Source organism: Annulohypoxylon maeteangense (genome assembly GCF_022496945.1).
Source record: "Annulohypoxylon maeteangense strain CBS 123835 unplaced genomic scaffold GGS22scaffold_23, whole genome shotgun sequence".
NCBI lineage: Eukaryota > Fungi > Ascomycota > Sordariomycetes > Xylariales > Hypoxylaceae > Annulohypoxylon > Annulohypoxylon maeteangense.
The window spans coordinates 185583-204539 of NW_025953270.1; the positions used below are offsets into that span (position 1 = coordinate 185583).

General features: G+C 48.8%; 6 protein-coding genes across 6 annotated transcripts; 3 read left to right on the top strand and 3 right to left on the bottom strand.

Annotated features, from left to right (window-relative positions):
• Positions 1-2880: 2880 nt before the first annotated feature.
• GGS22DRAFT_79952 (uncharacterized protein) lies at positions 2881-5522 on the top strand. Its single transcript, XM_047968129.1, has 3 exons — positions 2881-3812; positions 3866-4154; positions 4216-5522. The coding sequence occupies exons 1-3, from the start codon at positions 3222-3224 to the stop codon at positions 5331-5333; spliced, it is 1998 nt and encodes a 665-aa protein (XP_047814602.1). The 5' UTR covers positions 2881-3221; the 3' UTR covers positions 5334-5522.
• Positions 5523-6751: 1229 nt separating this feature from the next.
• Positions 6752-8373, top strand: GGS22DRAFT_197342 (FMN-dependent 2-nitropropane dioxygenase; the record flags this gene model as incomplete). Its single annotated transcript, XM_047965968.1, has 5 exons — positions 6752-6875; positions 6964-7559; positions 7648-7733; positions 7816-7992; positions 8076-8373. The coding sequence occupies 5 exons, from the start codon at positions 6752-6754 to the stop codon at positions 8182-8184; spliced, it is 1092 nt and encodes a 363-aa protein (XP_047814603.1). The 3' UTR covers positions 8185-8373.
• A 236-nt stretch (positions 8374-8609) lies between these two features.
• GGS22DRAFT_79985 (uncharacterized protein) lies at positions 8610-10202 on the bottom strand. Its single transcript, XM_047968130.1, has 2 exons — positions 9601-10202; positions 8610-9518 (listed from the first exon to the last, which is right to left on the bottom strand). Exons 1-2 carry the CDS (start codon positions 9917-9919, stop codon positions 8794-8796), a joined length of 1044 nt encoding a protein of 347 aa, XP_047814604.1. The 5' UTR covers positions 9920-10202; the 3' UTR covers positions 8610-8793.
• Positions 10203-10485: 283 nt separating this feature from the next.
• Positions 10486-11303, bottom strand: GGS22DRAFT_192907 (uncharacterized protein; the record flags this gene model as incomplete). Its single annotated transcript, XM_047965331.1, has 2 exons — positions 10486-11027; positions 11084-11303. 2 exons carry the CDS (start codon positions 11301-11303, stop codon positions 10486-10488), a joined length of 762 nt encoding a protein of 253 aa, XP_047814605.1.
• Positions 11304-14035: 2732 nt separating this feature from the next.
• GGS22DRAFT_79998 (uncharacterized protein) lies at positions 14036-14833 on the bottom strand. The gene has a single exon (XM_047968131.1). The coding sequence runs from the start codon at positions 14741-14743 to the stop codon at positions 14321-14323; it is 423 nt and encodes a 140-aa protein (XP_047814606.1). The 5' UTR covers positions 14744-14833; the 3' UTR covers positions 14036-14320.
• A 1680-nt stretch (positions 14834-16513) lies between these two features.
• On the top strand, positions 16514-18657 carry GGS22DRAFT_174192 (mitochondrial chaperone BCS1). The gene has a single exon (XM_047963037.1). It carries the CDS (start codon positions 16789-16791, stop codon positions 18307-18309), a length of 1521 nt encoding a protein of 506 aa, XP_047814607.1. The 5' UTR covers positions 16514-16788; the 3' UTR covers positions 18310-18657.
• Positions 18658-18957: the final 300 nt, after the last annotated feature.

Below are 18957 nucleotides of genomic sequence, written 5' to 3' on the forward strand. Positions count from 1 at the left end.
ACGGGATATCGAAATGCAATGGACTGACGGTGATGTGTGAGGGATTCCGCCGGCGTCTCAGCGGAGGTGTATGATGATGATGTACTGTATCATCTACCAAACTGCCAAAGTGACCAGACATATGAAGACCAAATCGTCGAAATCCCGAACTAAACTTGCTTTAAGCGAGAGAATTGATTGGATACGAGGACAAGGAGTGTGGAGATAAGTATTGAAAGGGTGTTTGAATAATGGAGATCCACTTCTCTCCCCCACTTTGTGGTTTTCCCTTTAAGACTTTTTTATCGTTTTTATCGCTAACGCCATCAGTGCCTATCTTAATTGAATTTCTCCATCCACGCCCATCGCACCCCCTTCGTCTTTTTTCCCCTCAGCCCCCTTTATTACGTTTTCCGAATTCATCCTAGAAAATATTCAAAATTTAGGTAGTGAGGTTCCGTTTCGGTCGGTCATCCTTCTAGTGTACTTTTGACCTTCCACCTCCTGCCTTGTCTCCAACCCAAGCAACCCAAGGAAACAAGGTAATAATTAATAGTAAAAAGAAAAAGTTACTAGATTGCGAAATGAGTTCAATGATTAAGGGATTCAAGGAGGCGTTGACATTTTGCCGCCCGGATTCATTGAATGTTCGCATTTAGTATCGTCACATCTCGAAATACTAAGTACTAACACAACTGACGCACCAGTCAAAGATGAGGCCGTACATATCCATGATGTGTGTTACTAAACTGAAGGCTTCCGCTGCTGCTGCTGCTGTCATACGGGCGCCAACCCCAATAATCAAATATATTGCTGTAAGGAGTATGAGCGTCTTCAAAGGTGGGGATTCTATGAGTACCATTCCACATACTTAATCCGAATCCACTCTCACCGTCGCACTCATAATATTTATCCCAGTGCGCCGAATTATGACAGGCCTAAAAGTGTAAGGAAGTACAGTGCACATACCCACTGTACCTTCCTACATAATTTGCACTATGTATTAATCCACCAGATAATGGATAATAGTGCATATTGCAGTCTAAGCAGTCTGAGCAGCCTGAGCAAGGAAGGGGCTTGCTGGCTTGCTGACGATGGATATCTCATTGTTCTAGGTTCCTTACCTTCCTAGCCAATTGCCCGACGTTATTATTACTACTATGTACATGCTGCTATGAATATAATGGATGGATATGTAAGGTTAAACGCACCCCCTACATACAAAATGAGAAAGTTAGACGGTACAATTACCGACTAGGGAAAAACTAGCAAGGCTAACGTACCTTCTAGCTACGCAAGGAAATTAACGTTTTCAAACACCCCCCTAGTACGGGAAACCTAGTCGTGACTGCTTTTGCTGTTGCTGATGATTGCTGCGCTCCTTCTCCGTTCTTGACGAGGCAGGGGTTCAAGTTCAAAGCCTTGTTCCAATTCCAAAACCTTTTAGCCCACATTTGCTACTTACCACTTACAGCAACCGGCACCAGCAGCACTTACACGCTCATACACTGGACACACACACACAATCCATACAACCCATACAATCCATACTACCATACAACCGATTTCGACCACTCACAACCACTAAAACATTTCAGATTATAACCTGGAACCCACAGTCCACAGTTTTCCCTTTACGACAATACATACGCAACATACGCAACATACGCACGCACCCACGCCTGCCATTATCCCTTCTCCCTCTTTTTTCTTCTCCTCCTATGCCCCCTCCCCCCTAGTCACTCACTTGCTCACATTCATACATTACCACTTTAAACGATAAACGACCTAATAAGGCTTGGCCCTTGAATATTTCGAGCCGTATCCACGGACCCACGGGCCAATGGGCTGCGGTCCACGGTCCCAAATTGTCCACTATCCACGGTCAGCTTGGCCACTCACACACTCACAAGGTTGTCATGATTGTCATGGTTGCTGAGGTACCATGCCCATACCTAGGTAGGTAGTAGGTATCAGGTATCAGGTATTCAGGTATTGAGGTATCAGGTTGCAGGTACCGTACCGTATGTACGTACTACGGTACCCGGCCAAGGTCTATGGAACACGCCAATCATCGGTTCGATGAGCAACCATAACAATCCAGCCAATCCAATCCGATCCAGCCCAGTCTCAATCCGGCTACCTTGACCTCCTACATGACACTAACTACTACCGCTGTACCTGAGGTAATCACTGCATACTCCAGCATCGTCGTGTAAGTCGGTTGTACATACAAACAAGCCCTTCCTTCATTCAGTCATTCATTCAAAAAATTTCATTCATAATATCTAATCCGTACCCTGCCTCACCTGGAACATTCGTGACTTTACTATTTGTCTGTATATTACTTATTACTTTCATGATACCCCAACTTTCAATTGAATCCTGTTCATGGTCCCATCTACACCAGGAGATCGTTAAGAGAACTTTCCAACTTTCCTTGCCGAGCGTGAATATAGAAAAGAAGTCCGGATCTGTAAAGAGTAGGAAGCAGAAAGAGAAGACGACGAGAAACAAACCCGGGAAAGGTGGCATACAGACGGAGAAGCTAAATTGGTAACCTGTTCAAATCTCTAATAAGTTGTCTGGTCTCCCTGTGCAACCGCGGTACAGCAGCAGCAGCAGAAGCAGCAACACCTTGACGGTTTTCAAGTTGAGGTTCTGGGTATATCGTCTCTGACAACATATTTGACCACGCTTGACAACCTTGGGATAATACTGGATCATCCACCTCACCTGTCCACGGCAACCCACAACAACCACTACCACCACCTGGATATTCTGGAATCAGGAACGAACAAACTCTTTCATACGGTTTGCGTCGTTCCTTCCTAGAATATCCTTTCTTATTCGAACATGGCTCATCAGAGATGACCCGTAACCATCTTCATATAATCATCCACCACCTGTACCAATATCCTCGATCAGAAGAATTCACCCTTCGAACAACGAATTAAAAGAGGAAGACCTAGAAGGCGGATATAATAGTGTAGTCAAGAACGTTTTAACGTACCGTCATCGAAATTGCCGTTGTCCTCGTCACCTTACCAGGTACACTTTTTTCCGATACGATACGATTTCGATACGAATACACTTACGATCCACCCACGATACGCTACAATACATTGCTAAACTACCTCACCACCCTCACTACAGTCTCGACCAGACACTCCATTTTATTACTTTACCACTTTTTCCACCTCCACCTTTTCCTCAAGGCGACCCTACCAAATTCATCCCACATGTCTTCAGTCGCCTTACCCTCGAACTTTCGCCCGCACCTCCCTTCTCCAACACATACCACTTTTACCAATTCTTATCCTCTGCGCCAAAATTCGAGTTTAGACAAATTGCAGGATCACCTCGTCCACGGAACTCACCTCTACAAGGGTGGTCTCCGAACGCCGCCCACCGAAAATACCATGAGCGCAACTTTCCACAACCCCGTGTTATCCAACACGTACAACAGCCATGTCGCTCTCGCGAGACAACCGAACGCTCTAATGCAGACCGGCCGAACTGGAGGAGTGTATCCTGGCACTATGGCCAATTCTTATTCTACAACACATACACTTCAGCAACCGCAATATCAACAACCCCCGCAGCTCGTTCAGCCAGCCGTATCCCAAGCAGTGACATCTCAGCCAGTATACCCTGGTTCGCAATCCTCGCAACACTCGACTAGATCGACGACGCCTGGTTCCACGGGCTCCTTGAGCGTGCGTTCCGAAGGCACAGTCTCTAGGAGAGATTCGGCCATGGTTACGCACTGCATGCAACTTCCTTCGTGCATTAGCCCGAATGGAGGGAACTTGGATGATTTTGCCGCATTGGTAAGTTTATATCTGTACTATGTGGTTGTAAGCTGTAGCTAACGTATGCTTAGATGACATGCTTTTTCTGGTTTGAGACCATGGACACTATCACCGCTGCGGAGCAGATCAAGCAGCGTTCGCCCGCCGACCCGATCCCGCCGTTGTCCCAGTATACCGAACCGTGCCCTGCGTACAAGCAGTGGGTGAATAAGATTCTATCCACGACTCAGGTTACGCAGAACGTCATCTTATTGGCGCTGTTGTTTGTTTACCGGCTGAAGAAGGTCAACCCGAAGGTGAACGGGAGTCCGGGTAGTGAATACCGACTTTTAACTGTCGCCCTCATGTTGGGCAACAAATGTAAGTCTCTCGCATCTCTAATCCATTACCTAGCGCCGGGCCTTGCTAACAATAATCGCAGTCCTGGACGATAATACCTACACGAACAACACCTGGGCTGAGGTTTCCTCGATTTCGGTGAAAGAGATACACATTATGGAGGTCGAATTTTTGAGTAACATGCGATACGGTCTCCTGACGTCTAAGGAAGAATGGGAGGAGTGGCTGCAAAAGCTTGCCTGTTTTCACGAGTATTACGAAAGGGCAAAGATTGACGAGCAACGTCGGAATATTCCGCCTCCCATGCCTATGACTGTGCCATCCCCGAACCATGGAAGATATACCTCCCCATTGCCATCGCCCACTTGTATCCTGCCTTCGACCGGACCAGGAGCGCAATTATCGCTTGCAGCAGCCTACTCTCCCAACCCGGCTATCCAGAACCAGGCGTGGAATGGTTACCATCATGCCCCGTCGGTCTCTCCTCTCGCATCTAAGCCGAGTCTTGGTCACCCCATGGTGCGCAAGAGAAGCTTGGAGAGTCCCGATACGTTCGAACATGCTCCGAAGAGAGTTACCCGCCAGCCTCCTGCTGCGATGATGCCCTCGACTCGACCGATTCACGGAGGCGCCGAAGGGGTTCGTCTACCCGTGCCACACCTTACACTTGATACTAGCCAAGCGGTTACCCCGCTTACGTATCCTCCCTCGTCTCACTACCCTCAGCCGGCAGTGTCGCTACCTCCGATCGGATCAGGTATGAGGGCGATGTCGACCGTATACCCTACCGCTACTACCAGTTGGGCACCTCAAGGTTCGATGGTCGCTACTTGCGGACCGCAGACGCCGTCCTACGTATTACCACCTAGCTACGGCACGCCGACCAAGCGACATAGTCCTACGGGCCTAGCTCATTTCGGCTCATCCCCACTCGCTGAGGCGTATGGGACCCATACCCCCATTTCTAACTCACCACTGGTCTATCTACAACAGCGAGCGAGTCCTTACAAACCGGTCCGCCGTGTCAACCATCTACTTAATCCACCTCCGTCTATACCTCTTTCTCAATACCATCTCGGATCGAACCAGATGCATTATCAGCCTCTTGGTCGACGGAACGATCTACGTTCAGGCATTGTCCCGGAGTTTCTTCCGGCATACCCACCCAACCATCGATCACCGACGGGTCACACATACTAGTTTTCCCTACTTTTATTCATCACAAATCCTAGCACTCTAGGATATTTGCACCACCGCCACATTTTCTTATTCTCAAAACATTTGCATTGGCATTGGCGTTTGGAGGCGGCATACAGTCGATATGAACTCGACACCTCACGGACACAAGGATTGTTCTTCATTTTTTCCTCGACACAATTGCATCATACCCGGCGTTACGTAATTGAAGGTGGAGGCGTCTTGCAGCATCGAGGGCCGATTGCTTGTACAGGGTGGTGATATGTCCCCCGCGACCATGGATTTCGGCTGAGCATATGGGAGAAAACAATTGGCAGGTGTAGGACTAGAAGGCTGGAGGGAGCCTAGATCTAGTTGCCGAACTTGCGTAGAGACGAATAACTATGAATAGCTAATTCTCTCTGCATTCATGTAGATAGTGGGACTTCCATCAATGGAAATGTCCCAGAAACCAAATGAAAAAAAAGAAATTCTGAAGCAATCAAGGTGTCTCTTTGAATGTGTTGTGCTTAATATTTCCAATGTCAACTTTGACGTGATATGTCGGGATGATGTCACCTGGACCCTGGATCTCCAAATTCTTTGCGCTTAATGCGGGGAATTGAAATGGGGTAGTTCCTTGGTGAGGAGAAAGAGATGCTCATCGTGATATCTGATTGGCTCATTCTTGGTTGTCGGAGAAATTATTTTGCGGGGATTTGGAGATTTGGCTGCGCAACATGTGACGTGAACATGCCAACGGACCAATAAATGTGTCCTTCATTCTTGTTAGTTCCTCGAATTAGTCGCGCCTTTCCCTTGCATACCGAAATCAACCAAAATATAACGGTTTATTGATATTCGCATTTCTATTACATTTAGTAACTACCAATGTGACTACGCTACTGCAGCCGCGATCAATCTGGTTGAAAAAGGGGTTCCCGCGCTCTTGATCCGTGGATCTGGTGCCGTACCGTGCATAGCCGTCCCTATGTCCGGATTAAATGTGTGGGGAAAAGAAGTCAACTAAACGTTACCAAGGTCCGAGGAGATGCTCCTTTCGCACCTTCGAGTTTGCAAGTAAATGTCTATTGGAAATATCGGTTGATTGAGGAGTTTCAATGTTTACCGAGCTTTTCGTGACACGCTGTTTCGCACATCATTGCCGGAATTGCGTCTTACGGAGAGGTTGTCAGTGGTGAATTCACTCTTGATAGACTACTCCGTGGAATACGGGTCACCATCGTAAGCGGTTGGAGGGTGACTCAAGCTTTTTTCTATACCTCGGTAATTTTGTTGAAATCTATTGGTCCAGGTGAACAATAAAGAAGAAATGGTCTTAGGAAGTTGACTATAAGAAGTCGTTCATCAATCCTCTTAAACTTGTTTTCTTACCCTGGTTAAGTATACCGATGAATATCGCACGCAGAAGACTAGCGACAATGGCTAGCTCGCGGATGAAGTCGTGGTTTCCGGGTACGGAGTACCCACTCGTAATCAGCGCGCCGATGGAGGGCGTTACGAACCCCAGATTGGCTACGGAGGTGACCAAGGCCGGGGGGTTAGGTTAGTCGCTTTCTACTCTACCACTTACCTCAACGCATCTTAGGCACAACTCCTACCTAGGTACCATCCTCCACTAACACCCTCCCAGGCTTCATCCAAGGCGGCCGAGACTTCGCCCCAGCCTCCGCGCAACTCAAACGCCTCGAAGACCAACTCACACAAGCCCGCTCACTCCTCACCGCAAAGAGCCAGGGTGAAGGTCCTAACAACGACGACAACGACCCCTTACCCATCGGCGTAGGCTTCGTCACCTTCTCCGCAACAGCAAAGCAGCACTTCGCCGAAACCACAATCCCGATCTTAAAGAAACACAAACCCGCCGCCATATGGCTCTTCGCCCCCTCCCCAGACGCCCCCGATACCCTACCCACTCTCATCGACGCACTGAAATCAGAAGCCGCGTATTCCCCAAAGATCGCTGTCCAAATCGGTTCCGTGGCCGCGGCTAGAGAGGCGGTTTCCCACGGCGCGGATATTGTCGTTGCGCAGGGAACGGATGCGGGGGGGCATCAGTGGGCTAGTGGGGCGAGTGTGGTTAGTTTGGTGCCGGAGGTGAGGGATATGTTGGATACTGAGTTCCCGGATAAAGGAGTTGCGGTTTGGGCGGCTGGTGGGATCGCGGATGGGAGGGGGGTTGCGGCTGGGTTGGTGTTGGGGGCTGAAGGGGGGGTTTTGGGGACACGGGTGAGTTTTCTTGCTGTTGACTACTAACTGTGAGTGTGGGTTTGTGTGAAAGATGATTTGCTGATTTAGTGTGGGTGGTGGTGTTTAGTATATCGTTGCTACGGAATCGGATGCCCAGGATTATAAGAGGGAGGCGCTTTTGGGTACGAGTGATGGGGGGAGTAGGACGGTTAAGTAAGTTTGTTCTGGGCCTTTTTATATTGTTTCCTGCTGCGATTTTCGCGTGAGGGTATGGGAAGAATGAGCTAATGGTTAGATCGCAACTCCACGATCATATCCAGGGAAACAAGAACTGGCCCGATTTATACGATGGTCGCGCTATCATAACGCCTACGTATCAGGACCATGCGGCTGGGGTGTCGCTTGATGAGAATACGAAGAGGTTTGAGGCTGCTAGAGAGGGCGGCGATTTATCTCGGATGGTTACTTGGTCGTAAGTGGTTTCTTTGCTTGCATCACATTCCTCTTTCTTCTGGAATGTGTGAGAGAGGGAGAATTGTTGCTGACTTCTGCTAGTGGAACGGGCGTTGGTCTGGTCAGAGAAGAGCTTCCGGCTGCGGAAATCACGAGGAGGGTCAGAGAAGGTGCGCTGAAAGCTATTACGGGGCTCAATGCCTCTATTTGAGGAGATGTGAGGTAGGCTAGTGGTTATGCCCACAGCGTCTTGGGGGCTTGCAGATGATAGTATTTATCGTCTCTATTTTATGTCCATCATGCTACCGATATTGATATTTTACGCCACTTACACCTATGATTTCTTTGTGGATATTTCCTGGCGTTCTTCTATTCGCCCCGAGCGACCTCTTAGCGTAGCCGATCGGATCGCTTATTCCTATATCGTGCTAGCTAACTGAAATCCATACTCCTGTGGAGAAGTGGAAAGCCAGTGGCTTAAGAGATCTCCAACTATGTTGGAGTATGCATGGAGCGAATAGGGCGGAGAGGACTTCCGTACGGACTTCTCCAATCCAATCTCCGGTAACGATACTCTTGGAACCTATCTACGCGCCTCAGATCAGATACAAAATATTTCAGGATCTCATGAGGATAAGTACACAGAATAGGTATTGATATACGATTCTAGGATTTTAGACATTGGATAAGTTGGTATAGAATGAGACACGAAGAATGCGAAAGAGAAAGGAACAGATGTTAAATCTCATGGACACGATAATCCTAATATTATGATCTTATTCATACAACTACTATCCATAGCTATCTCCTATAAACCGCCCTAACCCTTAATCAAGTGCGCATTAACCGGCGTCAACGCCTTCCCCTGCAACAAGAACGCCTCAATATTCTCCATCGCCAACCTCTCGAACCCGAAATTCGTCTCGATCGCCCCGCCCGCATTATGGCACGTCAGCGTCACATTATTCATCTTACACAGCTCCGGGTGCACGCGCGGCTCGTTCGCAAACACGTCCAAGCCCGCCGCGTGCAGCTGTCCTGACTTCAACGCCGCGACTAACGCGTCTTCGTCTACTAGTGTGCCTCGCGCGATATTCACAAACCGCGACCCGTGTTTGAATTTCGTTAGGCGCGCGCTGTCGATTAGAACGGAACCGCCGAAGGGGGTGGCTAGGACTACGCAGTCGGATACGCCGAGCAGGTCATCCAGCGTAGCTTCGAAAACCGCGTTGCCGGCCTCGGCTTCGTGTGAGGCGGTCTTGCGCTCGACGTCGAAATAGTGGATTTTCATGCCGAAGCAGGCGAAGGCTTTGCGCGCTATCACGGTGCCGATGTTTCCTAGCCCGATGATACCGAGAATGTGGTTTTGCGGGTTGTGGGAGGTAGCGGTTGCGTGTTTATGCGCTTCGGTCCATTGCGCTGGGTCGCCGGAGCGTGCGGCGAGTTGTGACCATGCGAGGTTCCGGAATACGCTGAGGATGTGGAAGATGGCCATGTCGGCTACGGCCTCGGAGGAGGCGCGGGCGCCGTTGCAGTAGAGGATTCCTGGGGGATGTTTAGCTCTGGTTATCCTTCATTTGTGCTGGGAGTTAAAGATGAAGGATAGGTATAGGGGAAAGGGGCTTACCGTGCTCGGCTAGGATATCTACATCAGCCCAGTCGTACCCGGCGCCGGCGCTCGCGTATATCTTCATCGACTTTGGGAGGAGGGGGATTAGTTCCTTATCCCAACGGCCCATTTCGCCTCCTGTGTTCCAAAACGGCCGGAACACAGCGTCGAAGTCTCCCCATTTCCGGTCTCGAAGCGCTTGTAGGAACGGTTCTCTTTGACGCTCCTCTGCTTCTGGCCGGATCACTGTGAACTCTGATGCGAAGCGCTCGTATACCTCCGGGTTGTGCTTAATAGGGTCTCCGATGTGGAGGATGACTGGTTTCTTGGTTGACATATCTGCGGTGTTGGTGATATTCTGTAACGTGTCTCCTTTTTTCCTATTTCCCCTTTTTGGATATCTTAACACAGCTCAATCTGCAGAACAGAACATTCACGACTCCTATTCTATTCCTCGTTATATATTATATCCCCGCGATCTCCAACTCCAACTCGTCAATATCCACCTAATCACATGAGCCGCATCTGGTCAGATTAATTGGTGTAATGCGGAGAAAGTGCTAGCAAGAAGCGCGTGGTCGGCTCGATCGCGGTCAACCCGACGAGACCGTCAGTTGCCGGTCGGAAACTAGTTTCCTATTGGTGTCATTAGAACATTATTGAAGTCTTCTACATGGAAGCTCCGCATATCGGCCTTGGAGACGGGTTATAGTGGAGTAAAATGGACTAGTTACCCGTGGTTCGCCATCTTACTCGCTACCGACAAACGAGGGTATAATGAATATTCGCTTGGAAAACGCGGGGGAAGTGTGCGGAGAGCCTCGATTTTCCCCTCTCTCGGCGAACTCGTCGTCTATTAAATCTATATACGAATTGAAGAGTCGCCTAACTTAGAGCTACAGCTCACATAATCTCATAAACAGCACTGAGCAGCGCAACCACCAAAGCCGCACTTCCAACCGCGGTCTTCGTTGCCGAGTTTCCATGGTCGTCTTCGTCGTCGCCTTGGTAGTTGGTGGCATGGCCGGAAACACTGTCATACAACGGCAGCGCGCCCATGTTCTCAGTCCCGTTGCCATCGGAATAGCTAACGAAGTTCTCCTCGCCATCGTACGCCTGCGAGCCTAGGCTCTTGAAGCCCTGATTCCTGTCCAGCCACGTAAGACCACAGGCACGGATCGCCTTGCCCTCGAGATTATCGTCTTTGTCGCAGTCGGAGAGCACGCCGTCGAAACATCTAATGTACGGTGTGAACCCGCCGTAACCAGTGTTTCCAACCGCTGTCGACCTGAGAATCGACGTGTAGTTCATGACGATTGTGGAGTTGAAGTTCGTCGTGGCGGCTGCGACGGCGCTCATCTTTTCCTGCACGAGCGCTAGGACCTCCCTTTGCGCTTTGGCGTCGACTTGGATAAAGCGGACCTCTGGGTATACTTCTAGGCCGACTGGAGTTCTGTTAGTAAGTTGATTGTGGCGACGAGACGAGGCGGTGAGTACATACTACCGATGCCGGGATTGCTAAGTAGGCACGTGCCATTTCTAGTATCCTGGCCTGCGATCTCTGCCGTGCAATTCGTGAAACCGGAAACTCGTAGGGTTTTGTTGTACGTTGTGGTGAAGCCGTCGCTGCCATATTGGCCCGTAAAATCGAACTTGTCGCAGTCGGCCGCTGCGAACGGTAGCAGCGCCGCCAACGAAAGACCGGAGATCCAAGATTTCATCTTCGATATTATCTTAACTTTTATGATATGTGATAGAAAAATGTTACAGAATATTATGAAAATAAAAAAAACCGCGGAAATGGAAATGAATTCGTCAGTGTTGACGCCACGACCAACACAACGGGAGGCTACATCGTGATTATAAAGATTTTCCTCAACGGATGCCTGAACATCTTTGACTATTTTTAATTGAAATCAAATGACGATCTCTCATCAACAGAAATCCTTATCCCAGGTACAGCCAATTGACCTTGTCATGATTCAGCGCTACTATTGCTGTGCCGCCGCTGATCATCTTGGTATTGTTGCCAAGAGCTCATAGCCTCTGGCAATTGGCACAACAAGGGCCCTCTTCTATTATTTACACGGCTGTTACATGATTATTTACGTCATGGTTCCCCGTCTATTAGTACGCTGTACGCCGTATCCGTGAACTGAGCCCATGTGGAATACCTCCGATGGGTCGGTGGATCCGCCGTCGGCGCAAGTCTCAACAAACCCTACCCAGGGAGGCTGAAACGGTGTGTTGGTTCGTATGAGGCAACTCACCACCGACAGTAACAAGGCTTAATGGGCTGTTCGAGATGTGTATAGCCTCTTCGCTTAGAAAGAATAACTTTGCCAGAATATCAAATCAAGAAAGAGTTCAAGGTTGACATAGCTCATATCTTCTAAGTTGTGAGGTATACGATGCATGGGGAACGGCGAAAGCTTTGAACCACATCGATATTCAGTGTCTGATGACGTAGCAAAGGTTCGCCGTTAGCAATATGATGAAAATACTATCATTGTGTCAAGGATTGAGCCCATGGTTGGGGAGTGTGTCACAGAGTGAGTGATGGTAGCAGATAGATTCGTTGTACGGCAGTTACCTGCTAGGCAGGTAGTAATTGTATAGCCATTAGAGCCTACATTTTCTCTGATATCCCTTAAGGCCTTCATCCTCTGAGATATTCGGCCGGAAGGGTTACACTTCATACAGCGAAAGCGCTGTTACACTTCTTCTCTATCGGCCCCCTAACAGTAAGTATGAGAGACATTCAACACCAATAATCTATGTATCATGCCTAAAGATCATGCTCCTAGAAAAGAACATGACAGTGGAATACGTAACACTATCACGCGATTCCGAAGGGGTAGAGGATCTTATGACCGTATAAGGACCCCTTCAAATGTTCACACGTAGCTGATATCCTTTGGAGAATGGCAATTGTTCCTTAGAGATGAATTTAAGGTACTAGGTACGCGTGTCAACTTCTCAACCTTATACCAAACTCATGTATTCCCCTGATTCGTTGTAACTACGTGATGAATGTGTTTTGTTAACACAGAGTCATTAAGGGGTTGCTGTCTCCTGTAGCAACCTCGTACGTTCCATTGGATATTCCTCTTTCTGAGGGTGCGCTCATAGAATCAACGCGATCACTGCGTAAATGCATAGGCTTAGCTCTATGTAGTTTGGCGTCAATTAAGACATGATATCGATGTGTGTCGCTAACCTTTAATCCCCTAGGTATATATATTAGTCGCTTCCAGACGTAGTAAGTAATTGTTATTTGGAGGTTTGCCTTACTCCCTAGTAGAACATCTCCTTTTGGACAGCCGACTACTTCTACTGTCACATGAAATAATGGTCGATACGCCCAATTCGGTTGCTGATTATCGAGGTAGCTACCTAGTGAGACAGGGACAACGAGACAATACATTATCATGATGTACCATGAGTGTCCATCACGAGAATGTTAGGAGTTGTAAGAGACGAGAAGGTCACACCATAGCGCCTCGTAATACTCCCGACGTATCCCAAAAGAGGAATCAACCACGTCCCTAATATTGTCATGATTTCCTGTTCCTATCTACAACAATCCCAGTTGGGACACCTCAACTAGCCTGAGACAGCCAGCGCACATCGGAGTTAGATTTTGTCTCACTCTTGATAGATGATCGATGTTTTCGATACTACCTGAGAACGTCGGTCACAAGGAACGCCTTTCTCTTGAGCCAAGTGTCTAACCCACGGGGAAGGAAATGTCCGAAGAACATCTAACTAATCGTGTGCTGGACGAGTGTTGGCAGGTTGACGACATGGACACTATTGACGCGGGCGAGATGCTACCAGTAGAATCTTGTCGTTTGGATTTTAAAAATCCGGCAGGTGTAGGAAGGGTCGCATCACAGGGCGGCGCAGCTCAGATCTGCCGGTGACAGGGTCTCGCTTATTTGAAGATAGGATAATAGAGAAAAGTTGGCAACCAAATTATGGAATCGCGTTAGGAATGATCCACTTGTACCTGATGCATCGAAGACGAATATCTGCTGTGCGACAGAACAGGTCGTGGCATTGAGGCATCATAGCTGGTGAGCGAAGACCCTTGATGGCTGGTCAAGAATTGTTGCGATTGGTCAACCGCAACGATCTTTGAGCGACAGAGGGGTTGAGTTGGCATATTCTATACAATAAAATACGGCTGGGAGCCTGATATAATTGAGGGTGGTAGCATCAAGTAAGCACTTCGTTGGGCACCAACGCTAGATTGACGATCGTGGAGCGTGGGGAAAATGAGGCTTTCTCGACTCGTTCATCAAGTGGCTGCACTCACCTAGCGTCCAAATCTTCGGCCCGGAACCCATGTGAAAACGGGATCGTGAGATTCATCATCATCATAAGCTTGTAAGAAACTCGTCAAAGCAGTATCGCAGACAGCCCTTACCCATTATACCAATTCACCCCGAAACTCCGCCCATGCCCCTGAAATACTATGCGCTCATATCGTACAAACATGAAAACCCCAACTCCAAACGTAATTATCCTTATTACATGACGAGAACACACTGATTCTAATCTTGGCCGCTGAATAAGCCGTTCTGTAGATATGCGACAAACTTCCTGTAAATTCCCATGCCCTTAACGTTGTCCTTCTTCCAACGCGTGATGTCGGCGCCCGCCTTGGTACCGGTTTCCGATCCTTATGATTCATGCTTCGTAATTCGTGAAGAGAATAAAAAGTGCCATCGTGTCATGCAGCCGGCGGAGCGGCAGCGCCGGCGCTTTCTGAATTCTTAGAATTTTTTGAAGCGGCCGATTTGCGACGACGATGTTTCCGTTGCTTGGCGCGGAGTGATCTCCCATAGAAGTAAAAGAACCCGAAGAAGCCGAGTAGAAATACTGCTAGGAGGATACCGACCACCACTCCAATTGTGGTGTTCACGCTGTTTGACCCCGCCCGCTTCCGTAGCCTCGTTAGGTGTTCAAGCGTAGTCGATAATGCGCCGAGGCTACGGGTAAAGAGCTGGTGTGCCGTATTTGAAACCGACTCGACGGGAAAAGGGGAATTGTGATGTGTAGCGAATTCTTGGGCGGATGGTAGGCCCACTCCGAGTCTTGTGGCCGGAGCCAGGGAGGAGTCGGGATTGGGATGATTCGTCTGAGGAATATACATTCCTGGTGATCTGGGCACCGATAGGACAGGAGGATATGAATGATATTGTCCGAAAGGGGTGCGCCATGGGCGCAGAGAAGATAGAGAAACGAAACGAAGCGAAGTAGACAGTTACGAGGAGAGACCTACCCGAGATAAGAAGAGAAGGTTGGGCGAGGAGAGCGATTTTATTCTGTGCAGCTACTCCAAGACGCAGTAAGGTCGCAGTGTGTAACTAGCGATCGCTGCGGGAAGGTATCTTCGCGTGGGCCGCCGGCCACTCACTCGAGAGGCCATATTGGACGTACAGCCGGACAAGTGACGATAGTGGCGGGGTCTTCGATGAAGCCCTGAGAGAATCTCATTCGTCTTGCCCTGTTTGGTGGCAGCCAACGATGATGGACTTGGGGAAGCAATACCTACACCACGGACGGGGAATTCGCGATAGGAATAATGCATGTTAGACACAAGTTACAGGCCGATCTAATTCGTTTACCATCCTTGAGCTGGCAGGCTGTAGGTTCCCGTCCGTAGAAGTAGCTTCGGCGCCTACACGGATCGTCATATAGGTAGGATCTGACTCTATGCAGAACGCGGAGCCATGCAAAACCATGCAGAGCCATGCAGAGCTCATAGGAGCCTTGCCATAGCGTAAAGCGCAAGGAGATCCATATCACTAGACCGGGACGAGTGAGAGCGGCCGAATGGCGAAGGGGGAAGTCTGCATGCTGTCGCAGATTGGGCGGAACGAATATTCCCCGGATAAAATGCGCGACGTCTTATTGTCCGCGGCGGAGCTGCAGGATGATTTCACAGCATCTACAATGCGTATGGATATATTCCACGGCGTGGAATAAACTGAAACATATCCAGATAGGAAGAAGCATAGACCTAAGAATGATCCGAGAATGATCCAAGAACCAAGAACGAATCCTCGGTAGGTCGTATGTAGCACCGCTCGTACAGATATGGCACAGGATGTGTGTCTAGGTTCTAATCCGAAGTCCAGGTGATGTCCATGGATGGTTTGGACGGCGATACCTAGTGGACAGCATCAAGTGAGAAGGCAGGGAAAGGAAGGGAAAGGCAGAAAAGGGCAGAAAAAGGCAAGTAAAGTTAGGGTCCTGCAGTGATTCGTTGCATGTCGAATGGGATTGGACTAGAATTGGCGATGCTGCATCCAATTCTGCCCCTCAGTAAGATTGGAGAGACGTCCGGATGCGGCAACATGGGCAGCATGAGCTAATATGCCAGCTCATCGTCGAGCCAATTGACCATTGCCGTGTGAAGAAAATGGTTGAAAGTGGGAGGGAAAAAAAAAGATATTTAGGATTGAGAATGAGGCGAGATCCCGGTTGAACTTTGTGGAACGTGGCGTGCGAGGCTTCAAATATTACATATCATTTTATATGGATATCTGATAAGCGCAAGATGCCCCTTTTCGTCCAAGTTAAAGGGACATGTAAATACTACCGGTCTCGCTACGATCCGAAGATCCCTGCGAAGAATGTTCATCTCTTTTTTTTGTCATTAAAGGGCGGCTATTAAGCAAAATTTATAATGTTATTATTTTTTTGTAATTGAGAACTCTCACTCATGACCGATGCTGAAAGCGAATCTCATAACTGCACTTCCGATTAAGCCACAGGTAATTGAGTTACCTCAGCTCAGCTCAGGGGTAAGAGAGGTGGCGGTGCTTGTGGCGTACATAGTCTGTGTGTTCCTAATAAAATAACGCCGAACAAAAAAGTTCTTGCCGGACTTAAGACTCTCACCTTAATAATTCAAAATGAACAGCTTAACAACTTCATTCCGCATTACGGCTATCTCAATGTAATATATCTTAAGAGGGATTAATATGTCGCTATACCCTCAGCCATTCACTTCTCTTTTCGTTACCTAATGTATCAATTTTGACGTTGCGGATTAGTTCCATTCTTATTCTTCAGCTCCGCTGCCGTTTGGCAATTTGGACAACATTATTTGGCCATTTGGCCATTTGGCCGTCCAATTCCCTAGCGTCGTTCCTGTCCTGTGATCGTCCACTGAAGCGGCGCGCGTCCACCATGGCCCGGCCATTTCACGTTGGGGTTACAGCGAGCCACAGGTTTCTTGACCCATCGATGCATGGCCTCGACTTTCTACGCGACCTTATTGGCCACTGGGTATCAGGACTTGACATCGCACGTTTAGGGTCCCTAGCTGCATGCGTTGGTGCAGCTCCCGCAGCCTGGAGGTTTTTGAGGTCCGCTTGGCATGAGACCTATGGCTGGGTCAGGCAGTTCTTTATCTCTTCCGTCACCGTGCCCGGCCACGACCCGCTGAATAGGCATGTGACGAACTGGGTCGTGACCAATGTCATCCAGTTTCGTAGCATCCGGTCCTTCACAGCTCGCACTCAGGTTCAACCTGGCGCCGCCGCGGACCGTGCCGCCTTGCTAAAGAAGACCCGCCGTGATATACAGTATCTGCCTCACTTCGACTCGACTTGGTTCTGGCACGAAGGGAACTTGTTCGTAATTAGGCGACCTCTCGATAGCTTCAAAGCGTCCGTGGCTAATTCCGCCTATGATGGCGTCGGCGGAGAAGAGCTCACCATCGGTTGTCTTGGCCGGTCAACGGAGCCTATTAAGAGACTAATTCAGACTTGCCAAGAGTATGCGGACAAGCAAGCTCAATACTTCGTCCTCATATACTCGCGCTATCGGATGTCCTGGCAGCCGAAGTCGCGCAAGCCGATACGTCGTCTAGAAACGGTTCATTTCGATGACAAGATCAAGCAGGAACTCCTCACCGATATCAGGAAATATCTTGACCCTAATACCAAAAGATTATATAATCTCCGGAGCATGCCATATCGAAGAGGGTACTTGTTTTATGGGCCGCCGGGTACGGGGAAGTCCTCGCTGTCGACTGCTCTTGCAGGCGAATTCGGTCTGGATCTTTACGAAGTCAAGATCCCGAGCGTAGCAACCGACCAGGACCTGGAGCAGATGTTTCAGGAGGTGCCGCCGCAGTGTATTGTGCTCCTAGAGGATATCGATGCCATCTGGACGAAACGCGAGTCAACAAACCAAGGGCAGCATGGCGAGGCCATAACGAACTGCACGCTTTCCGGGCTGTTAAATGTCTTGGATGGGGTTGGATCACCTGAAGGCCGTATTGTTATTATGACGACTAACAAGCTGTCTCGTCTTGATAGTGCTCTGATACGTCCCGGCCGCGTCGATATGAAGATACTACTAGGCAACATCAGCCGACAATCAGCTGAACAAATGTTCCTTCGAATGTTCGCGCCAGACGTCGATTCTTTACCACTGCCACCGCCGAAGAAGGACATAAACAAAATAGGGGAAAAGCAGGAGGTCCAAGTGGATCACGAGAGACTGCGTAGGCTCGCTTCGGACTTCGCCACGCAAATCCCTGATGACACATTTACCCCTTCGCAATTGCAAGGCTTTTTCCAATTACATCTAGATAACCCCGTCGAGGCCGCTTCGAGCATCTCCGCGTGGGTGGAGAGGCAATTATCTGGATTGTCATCGGACGACGAGATTGAGATCGTCGGCAACGGACACGCTCGGTGAACCATTAATGAAGGTGTACGATAGATGGCATCGAGATTACTGTATCATAAGGATGTACTATAGAGTTTCATATTAGAATTAGACAGGATATCGGAGTTTGGGACACGGTCGGAGGGTTGTTCATTGGGCATCGGTACGAACGGTAGAATGTTGGGCGTTCGCTAACGTTATTGTGTGAATTTTTCATTGATTAGGGCATATCCCCTTAACTTGCAGTTGTTCTTGGGTAGCTAGAGAGCAAGGGAGGATGCAGCTTCGCATGTCATAGCCGATCAGACCCAGAATATAGAGCATAGATGGTACAGGATAATGTACATACCTATTCTGCCTTATCATAGTTATCCCAGCAGTGCTCCGACATACAAGTGATGTTCTCGGCCGATAATAAATGAGCTTTCACGGGTGTTCAGGCGAGTTCTCCTTCCTGATGCTAGGTTGGGGTTAAGGGGTTAGATACTAGGTACATTGGAAGTATCTCCTTACGAGGTGCGAGTCGTTAACCCCCCTTGTAGGCTGCAACTATGCCTAAGGCATTGCAGAATCAAGCGATGTGACTCATTCAATACTAGACCAACCTATTATCATAAATATTCTAGACATGATGTTGATTAGATACCCAGTGATCCGAAATTCAGTAGAGTTGATGAC

Bases quoted from the DNA above. Each gene is read 5' to 3' on its own strand.
- GGS22DRAFT_79952 (XM_047968129.1), top strand. From the start codon at position 3,222: ATGTCTTCAGTCGCCTTACCCTCGAACTTTCGCCCGCACCTCCCTTCT. The intron at 3,813-3,865 runs GTAAGTTTATAT...ACGTATGCTTAG, and splicing joins TGGATGATTTTGCCGCATTG to ATGACATGCTTTTTCTGGTT. The intron at 4,155-4,215 runs GTAAGTCTCTCG...CAATAATCGCAG, and splicing joins CCTCATGTTGGGCAACAAAT to TCCTGGACGATAATACCTAC.
- GGS22DRAFT_79985 (XM_047968130.1), bottom strand. From the start codon at position 9,919: ATGTCAACCAAGAAACCAGTCATCCTCCACATCGGAGACCCTATTAAG. The intron at 9,519-9,600 runs GTAAGCCCCTTT...AACATCCCCCAG, and splicing joins AGATATCCTAGCCGAGCACG to GAATCCTCTACTGCAACGGC.
- GGS22DRAFT_79998 (XM_047968131.1), bottom strand. From the start codon at position 14,743: ATGTATATTCCTCAGACGAATCATCCCAATCCCGACTCCTCCCTGGCT.
- GGS22DRAFT_174192 (XM_047963037.1), top strand. From the start codon at position 16,789: ATGGCCCGGCCATTTCACGTTGGGGTTACAGCGAGCCACAGGTTTCTT.